We start from the raw sequence: 9,967 nt of genomic DNA on the forward strand, positions 1-9,967 counted from the left end.
TCAAATTATTAACTCTACTTATTACAAAAATGAAATATTAGCTGTAGTTTAAAAATCAACCATACTTGTAGTTTTTTTTTTCAAGTGTTGGGAGTTGTCCAAATTTATTTGGCCCAAAAATAAAAAAACTGTATTTATGCTGTAAGACCCATTTTGAATCGAAGATGGACTAACAAAATTTTTTGCCACCAACAACTTTTAATATTTTTTGTTATTTTTTAGTCAACATAAATATTAAATTACAGTTAGTCCCTATACTTTTAGTAAAATTGCAAATTGATTCTTATACTTTAAAAGTTTGTAATTGGGTCGCTAAAAAGAGTTAAAATTTGTAATTTAATCCCCGCCGGTCAAAAAATGTTGATTTAACAGAATATTCTCAGAATATATTGAGAATATTCTGTTAAAATAGAGAATATGCTGAGAATATTCTGGTAAATCAAACACTTTTTGAACGACGGGAACTAAATTGTAAATTTTAATTCTTTTTAGGGACCCAATTATAAATTTTTAAAGTGTAGAAATCAATTTGCAATTTCACTAAAAGTGTAGGGACTAACTGTGTAATTTAATTATATACGCTAATGATAGAAAGACAAAAAAAGTTAAAATTTTATTTTATTATCAAACATTTTTTATAGTAAGAGAACATAAGAAATTAAAGTAGTGGTTTCCCTTTTCCATAGTAAAGTAAAAGATGGCCAAATAAAGGTGCCTATAATGCCTTCATATGGTCTGTACCAGAAAACATATAATTAATTAAGGAGCCACTCACATAAAGACGTTTAAACGTCTTTTTTTTAAGATTTTGTTTAATAATTAAAATTTGACTTATATAATTAATTAAGCTGTCTTATTTTTGTTAAAATTAGACCAAATAAATTAGTTTTATAAAAAAATTGATAAACTAAATTGTGAATCGATCTAAATTAATATTTTTTATAAAGATTATTACAATATCTCTATTATAGAAAATGACTTAAAATATATATATATATATATATATATATATATATATATATATATATATATATATTAAAAATTCTAAATCTTAACCCTTCTCTTCTCTGTATGCCTTCGTAAGATTAGAATTTAGAATTTTTAAAATTAATATATATCATAAAAGTATTTTTGTTATTTTTTATAATAAGAGTATTATAGTCATTTTCTATAAACAAGAATATTAATTTAGATCAATTTAAAATTTAATTGATCGATTTTTCAGTTAAACTAGTCTATTTGGTTTAATTTTGACAAAAATAATACAATTTGATTAATTATATAGGTTAAATTTTAATTATTAAAAAAGTCTTTAAAAAAAACGTTTTAAGCCAATTAATTAATATTATTAATTTATTATCCTTGTGGGGTGGTGGTGCATGATCTTCACTGGCAACGCCATGGTTATCTTCATGCTTTGCTGCCTCTAATTGATTCAACAAGGATCCAACTTTGCTGTAATTAACACTCATGATTATATGATTTCATATGAGCCCAATGTGCTAGGAGAATTAGTTACATCATCAGATGTTGGCACGATTCGAAAAGGATGGCAAAGCAATTAATTTATCAAGTGGCACACTCTAATACTATGTATATAATTATAATAGGGAGTCATTTAAATAAAGACGTCTAAAACGTTTTTTTTTTAAGATATTTTTTAGTAATTAAAATTTAATACATATAATCGATTAAATTATGTTATTTTTGTCAAATTAAGTCAAACAAATTAATTTAACAAAAAAAATAGTGAATCAAATCTTAAACTACTCTAAATTAATATTATTATTTTTTATATAAAAAATGACTACACAATATCCTTATTATAGAAAATAATTAAAATACTCCTATTATATATATTAATTTTGAGAATCCTAAATTCTAATCATTTACTTTTTGTCGTGATAGGATTAAAATATATATATAATAAGAGTATTTTAGTTATTTTCTATAAAAATTGTATTATAGTTATTTTCTATATATAAAAAATAAATTTAAACCGATTCAAGATTTGATTTACCGTCTTTTTTATCAAATTAATTTGTCTGCTCTAATTTGATAAAAATATCACAGTTTGATCGATTATATATACTAAATTTTAATTATTAAAAAACATCTTTAAAAGAAAAAGACGTTTTAAGCGTGTCTTTATCTAAGTGGATCTCTTATAATAAAGCAAGATATAGATAAGGGCTCCTACTATAATACTATGTATGCATCTATGTGAGACACATAATTAAGAGTCCATTAATGCCTTAATTTGGGGGGTGCTATGTGAGACACATAATTAAGAGTCCATTAATTAGTTATTTCATGTTGTTCTCCTCCTTTTTCCCTATTGTGGTTTTTGAATGAATCTTGATCATCCCCATGAACGCCATGTACTGGAAGCTTGACAACTATTGATGGCACATTGGCACTAATTCATTTTTCACCATCTCTTTGCTTTTACCCCACAGAACCAGGTATAAGCCGCACACAATCAACAACGATCCAATTATGCTGTAATTAACACTCATCATTAGTGAAGTGTGTAATTAGGGTGCAGTAATAATATATATGTACGTACCTTCCAAGATATAGCTTCTCATCAAGAATGGTGGATCCAGCAAAAGCAACAACCACTAGCATGAGAGGACTAAAAACAGAGACAAACAATGGACCTTTCATGCGTAAGCACCACGATGTCACAGCCACCATCACTCCCGAAACCACTATACCCTACACCAATTAATATAATTAATCAATGTTAATTAAAAAAAAATAAAAACAATAATGCAACAAGAAGAAGACATACAGCGTAAGCTACAGTGAATAGCCTGACATTCCAACCCAACTTCCATTGACTCAAATCCCTCTCAACACAAAATGTGAAGATAACAGATAGAAGTGCGGCCATTAAACACATGAGTGCAGTGCTTGAATAGGGATACGGATATGCGCTACTCATCTTCGCCTGAATGATCAGCCACAATGCATAAGACGCGTTGAAGAAGAACGACGACACAGCACCCACCAAGAATAACCCTCCGCCACCATGTGACGAGCCGCCGCCATTTCGCTGATTGAAGAGGTTAATGTGAAAGGATAGCATCTTAACTTCCACGCCTTTATAGAATGTCATCAACATTGCTCCGCCAATTCCAGTCATTGTTCCTATTATCTTTGCCTTTCCTGCTGCTTTTCTCATATTCAATTTCTCCATTCTGATCAACAAACGCATTTTATAAGCAAACATACAGACGTATAATATAATCTTAGTAGATCAATTAATAATTACCCAAAGAAGAGGGACAAGATGAAGGTGATGGCCGGAATCAGGTTGGATATGGCGGTTGCAAATGTTACAGAAGTTAAAGCAAGCGCTTCCATTTGTAAGTTCTGAGCCAATGCTCCCCTGAAATAAAATTAATTTAGTACCTGTTGCCTAGACAAAACACTTCTAGCCTACTACATATACAAATGCATAATCTCTTTCATTTGTGGAGAAATACTAGTTGCTTGTCAGAATTTATTATTTTTTATTATTATTTAATTATTAATTTAATTTTTTTAGTGTATTTTTTTATCTAATAATTTAATAACATATTTTATCTCATCATTTTAAATATTTTAAGCATTTAATAATCAAAAACAATAAATTTTAATAATTCTCTTACGATTTTTTATTTATATTTTCATAAAGAAGAAAAAGTAGCAGGAGTAAATAAATACTAGAGAAGTCTGATAAACTATAACTACTAATACAAAGCTAACTTTCATTTCCCTAAACTTTATGTAAAACAAACACAGAAAAAGAAAAAGTGGCAGAATAAATGAGGTTAATATACTAATAAGTATTAACAATATAAAAAAAATTATATCATTGTATCTAATCCAGTTTTTAATAGAAATAATAAGAATTAACAATCTGGTGTAAAAGTTTTCTTTTTCTAAATTTAGGTTTAGCTACATATTGGAGATATGAGCAACAGTTAGTAAAACTGTTAGTTAGTTATAACTGATTTAGTTAGAGATTGTTAACTTTCTAGAAATAAGGTCCTCTAACAAATTCTGCTGTATAAATAGAAGGTTATTATTCTGTTGTAAAGAACTGAAAAATAGCACAATAGTTATTCTATTTCAATTTTCAATTCAAATCTCTTGTCAATCTCTCTCTTCTCTGTATTCTTCCATTTCTATCATGGTATCATGAGCTCAGGTCCAAGATCCATGGCAGCAATTATCCCACACTCTTCTTCTTCTTCTCCTTCTTCTATAAATTCAACTACTTTTTCTGCGTCTATGATAGATAAACTCAATGAAAACTCTTTCAAAACCTGGCAGCACTTAGCTCTTCATGTCATCAATGCTAATGAATTGGTGGATTATCTTAATCCAGAGAAAATTCCAACCAAATTTGATAATGAAGCAGCTCGAATTGCAGGAACAAAATCAAATTCCTACAAGAAATGGAAGACTAAAGATCACTACCTCATGATCTGGCTTCTTTCATCAATTGACGATAGTTTCAAGAACAGAATGTTGGATTGCGCTTTTGCACACCAGGTTTGAGCAAAAATTCAAGATTATTTCTCTAAAACTTCAAAAATCAAGATTCAACAATTAAAATTTGAACTCAAGTCGATTAGAAAAGGTAAAACTTCTGCTACTGAATATCTTGCCAAGATAAGAAAGATTGTGGATTCTCTAGCAGCAAGTGGTTATACCCTCTCCCTTGATGATCATATTATCGCCATTACTAAAGGCTTGTCTGAGGATTATGCATTGTATATCTCTGTTGTAATAACAAGCATTGAGTCAATTTCTCTAATGGAAGCTGAATCCCTCCTTCTGGCTCATGAACATATGTTCGATCGTTTTCGAAAACCTGATTTTGGATTAGTTTATGCCAATTACACACAAACAACTCCTCCGTATGCAAGACCACCTTCAAGAGTAAATTTCTATGGATGTCGTGGAAGGGGTGGTAGATTTTCTCGCGGTGACAGATACTCTTCTTTGGACTCTTGGCCTCAGTTTCAAGTATGTGGGAGACTTGGACATGTGGCCTTTTCTTGCTTCCATCGCTTTGATCACAACTTTCACCCTTCTTCTCAAAATTCCACAAATCAGCAAACAACCATCATCATCATTTCATGCTCCTCGTGCCTATCTTGCAACTCGTTCTGCCTCGTCAGATTCTTCCTGGCTTCCTGATACAGGTGCCAGTCAACATGTCACATCTGATCCAAACAATCTAGTTTGCTCATCTGATTACAATGATTCTGAATAGATTATGCTAGGTAATGGTACAGGTAGTAGTATTACTCAATATGGTCACTCATATCTTGTTACTCTTGATACAAAACAAAAGTTTTTGCTTGACAAATTATTACATTTTCCTGAAATAACTCATAACTTTATAAGTGTACATAAATTTGCTGTTGATAACAAGTGTTTCTTTGAGTTTCATGCTAACTATTGTTGTGTTAAATCCCATATTACAAAGGAGATTCTTCTTCAAGGAATTCCTAGGAATGGCATTTATCATTTTGATAGAGCGGCTCTGACAATGCTTATAAGAATTTAGTGCAAATTGACAATTTTTATCCTAAAGTTTTTCATGCTAATTTGAACTCATATGAATTGTGGCATGATAGACTTGGCCACTGTGGCACGAATACTGTTCTAAATATAATGAGACATTGTAATTTGAATGTTCAATCAAATAAAGCCACTTCTCATGTTTGTGAATTCTGCTGTATGACAAAAATGTACCTTCTTTCTTTCTCTCTAGATAAATTTAACTTTAATGCTCTTCTTGAAATGGTGTATTCAGATTTATGGGGACCTGCCCCTATTATTTCATATCATGGATTCAATTATTATATCTCATTTGTTAATACTTTTACTAGGTAAACATGTGTTTATCTTTTCCATTCTAAATCTCAGGCGTTTCATGCTTTTTTACAATTCAAAGCTAATCTTGAAACTGACACGGGTCTAAAGATTAAAGCTTTACGAACTGACCATGGTCGTGAATACCTATCAACACAATTCACTGAATTTTTGGCTACTCACGGTATCACTCTTCATTTTTCTTGTTCATACACTCACCAACAAAATGGACGAACTGAAAGGAAGCATCGTCACATTGTTGAAACTGGTCTTGCAATGCTTGCAAGAGCTTCTCTTCCTTTGATACATTGAGACGATGCCTTCCTTTCGGAAACCTACATCATCAATAGACTACCCTCTCCAAATACTCAAAATATCACTCCTTATGAACTCCTTCACTGTCATAAACCAGAATATTCTTTCCTTAGAACCTTTGGGTGTGCTTGCTATCCATGTCTTAAACCATATTCTACCAATAAATTTGACTACAAATCTCCATTATCCATCTTCTTAGGTTATGCTCCTAATCATAAGGGATATAAGTGTCTCACTAAAATTGGAAAAATCATTATTATTCGTCATGTTATATTTGATGAATCTAAGTTTTCATATTCTATTCTTTTTCCATCCTCACCTCCTGCTTTGCCTAAGCAACAATTTTATCATACATCCTTGGTACTGCCTATTATAATTCATACTTCTTCAAATTCACATCTTAACAATTCATACTTCTTCAAATTCACATCTTAACAATGAGTCCAATTCTGCTCTTCATTTCTCCTATCAACCAGTTCTATCTAGTTCTAATTTTGACCATCTTCCTCACACTTCCTTAGATGCATCATCACCTAAGCAAGCCTCTAACCAAAAACTAAATGAGCCAATAATTCCTCTCTCTAAAGCCAATACAACTCAACACCACTCAGATAGTGTCCCTATTTCAGGTTTAAAAATACGATTTGGAAGTTCTCCAAAACCAAAAATTACAACTAATACTCATTCAATGCAAACCAGATCCAAGTCTGGTATTGTAAAACCAAAACTATTCTCAACTACTACTTCTTCCAATCTTGATCTTTATAATAATGTTCCTACCACCACTGCACAGGCTTTACAGTTACCTCATTGGCATCAAGCCATGTTAGAGGAGCTGCAAGCTTTATATAAGAATCAAATATGGAGTTTAGGAACTCCTCCCCCTACTGCCAAGGTGATCGATAGCAGGTGAATTTATGCTATTAAAAGAAAACTAAATGGAGATATTGCTAAGTATAAAGCTAAATTGGTTGCAAAGGGTAACCACCAAGTTGAAGGGGTTGATTATGAACAGGTTTTTGCCCCGGTAATCAAACCTTCATCCATAAGAATTGTTCTCACCATTGCTTTAAAGTATCATTGGCAGATTTGGCAGTTTGATTTCAATAATGCATTTTTGAACGGGGATTTGAATGAAGTGGTTTTTATGAAACAACCTCCAAAATTTTTTCAAGGTGATGTTGGATAGGTTTGTAGATTGAAAAAATCCTTGTATGTCTTAAAACAAGCCCAAGAGCATGGTTTGTTAAACTTTCTTTAATTTTAGCTTCATTTGGTTTCATCAAAATCAGGTCAGATTACTCTTTATTTGTCAAGCATGATCCTACTATCACTATATATATTCTAGTATATGTAGATGATATACTTATTACTGGAAATAATACAATTGCCATTCAAAATACTATAAATCAATTTCACAATATTTTTTTTCTTAAACGATCTTGGTGAATTTAGTTATTTTCTTGAAATAGAAGCATGTAAGATTGATTCAGGAACTTATCATCTTAGCCAAACAAAATACGTCTCTGACCTATTGAAGAAAGTTGGCATGGAAGAATTAAAAAGGGTTCAACTCCTAGGATCACAAGTGTTAAACTATCTAAAGAAGGAAATAATATCTTTGATGATGCAACATTATATAGATCTGTTATAGAGTCTCTACAGTATGCTACCTTAATAAGGTCATAAATCTCTTATTGTGTAAACAAATTAAGTCAATATATGTAAATCCTTGATTAGTCATTGGAAATGTGTGAAGAGATTGTTACAGTATCTTGCTGGGACAATAGAACAAGGTCTTTTGTTTAATTCCAGTACTGACTTAAGAATTTATGTTTTTGTGATTCAGACTGGGGATCGGATGTTGATGATAGAAAATCCACTTATGGTTATGGAGTTTATCTTGGTACAAACCTGGTATCTTGGTGCAGCAGTTAACAACCCTCTGTCAGCAGATCCAGCACAGAAGTTGAGTATAAGGGATTAGCTGAAGCAGATTTTCAAATAATCTGGCTCCAAAATCTTCTCAAGGAACTTCACATCCAAGTTGACACTGTTCCCACTCTATATTGCGATAACATGAGTGCAGTTTTGCTGGTAGCTAACCCCATTTTACACAACAAAACTAAACACTTTGAGTTAGATTTACATTTTGTTAGAAAAAAAGTAAATCAGAATCAGCTAAGTGTTGTTCATATTAGTGCAGTGGATCAAGTGGCTGACATTTTTACTAAACCCCTATCAACAGAACCTTTCAACAAGTGTAAAGACAAACTTAAAGTTACTGCAAGAGTATCTTTAAGTTTGAGGGGGGACATTGGAGATATGAGCAACAATTAGTAAAACTGTTAGTTAGCTATAACTGATTTAGTTAGAGGTTGTTAGCTTTCTAGAGATAAGGTCCTCTAACAAACTTTGCTGTATAAATAGAAGGTTATGATTCTATTGTAAAAAACTGAAAAATAGCACAATAGTTATTCTATTTCAATTTTCAATTCAAATCTCTTGTCAATCTCTCTCTTCTCTGTAATATTCTTCCATTTCTATCACTACACTAATGGGATGCATGTGGAAATACAATATAAACCGAAGCAATTATAGGTGTTGAAAGGTTAAAGGAAAAGATGAACATATAGATGTGATGAATTGAATGAGTAGTGGATAGTGAAGATACAATACCCAAATAAACCGCACAAGAATGACTGAAAGAGAATGGTCCAAGTCATCTTTGTCCTTGTCTTCCTGCGAAAAATCATCATCAAAGTAATTATCTGAAATATATAGTAATAGCATTGAAGCATTGGACATGATATGTTGTTTCAAAACCATTATCATTATGAACACTACACCTCCAAATAATTCAATTCATTCCATATCTACACAAAAAGCAGAACCTCGATTTGATGAACTACTTCAACCTAGAAAGTTAAACAATCATTCTCGACTCTCCTCCACTCACAACATCTATCTAATTCGTGTGTGTGGAAGAAATTAAAGTGGCAGTACTGATCTGATCATCATCATGCATGATGGACACATAGATAGATAAATAGAAAATATCAAATCAACGAATTGAAGGGGATTCAATTAACTATGCATGTTGAATCTAAACTAGTAATATGATAGGATGAGACTGAAGAAGAAAATTAAATTAAAATAAAGAAAGAATAGAGGTATGTATTAATTAATTACCTCTCGAGAATATAAGCAAGAGGAGCAATGAAAGCAGTAGCGAAGATATAGCGGTAGGCAACAGCTACTCTGAGGCTCATGCCATCGTTGACAGCAAGCTTGTAGAGAACATTCATCCATGCATTTGCTATCTGCACAATCACCATCACCACCACCGGCTTCACCACCTTCCACATATTCGTCATCCTCAATATAATCACCACTATGCTGCTTAATTAACTCACCTAGTCTTATATATCCATATACTATGAATAATTATAAACAGAGATATGCATATACATTAATTAATTAGTTTATATATACGATGATGGTTTTGGCTGAGGAGTGTAGAGTGTAGAAGAGTGTGGAGTGTGGTTGTGGGGCAGTGGCATATATTATAGAGTGGAGAGTCGGTATTTATGGGCAATGCAAGTGTCCTTATCACACTTGTGCAATCGTTATAAAACTACTACCTTAGGATAAATATATTAGAATATCATAATTGAAAAACAAAATCAGAAAAATATCCAAGAAAATCAGAAAAAATTAATATAATTTATTAGAATATTATTCTATAATTAATATACTCATTAATGTATTC

The 9,967-nt window shown here is 31.5% G+C and overlaps 1 protein-coding gene across 1 annotated transcript; it reads right to left on the bottom strand.

Moving 5' to 3' along the window:
* Nucleotides 1-2,079: 2,079 nt before the first annotated feature.
* Nucleotides 2,080-9,741, bottom strand: LOC107638172 (WAT1-related protein At1g68170-like). The gene is made up of 6 exons (XM_016341340.3): nt 9,388-9,741; nt 8,875-8,937; nt 3,281-3,397; nt 2,798-3,206; nt 2,570-2,721; nt 2,080-2,502 (listed from the first exon to the last, which is right to left on the bottom strand). The coding sequence occupies exons 1-6, from the start codon at nt 9,570-9,572 to the stop codon at nt 2,400-2,402; spliced, it is 1,029 nt and encodes a 342-aa protein (XP_016196826.3). The 5' UTR covers nt 9,573-9,741; the 3' UTR covers nt 2,080-2,399.
* Nucleotides 9,742-9,967: the final 226 nt, after the last annotated feature.

The sequence above is a fragment of the Arachis ipaensis genome, chromosome B4, assembly GCF_059453495.1.
Source record: "Arachis ipaensis isolate K30076 ecotype BB chromosome B4, ASM5945349v1, whole genome shotgun sequence".
Taxonomy (NCBI): Eukaryota; Viridiplantae; Streptophyta; class Magnoliopsida; order Fabales; family Fabaceae; genus Arachis; species Arachis ipaensis.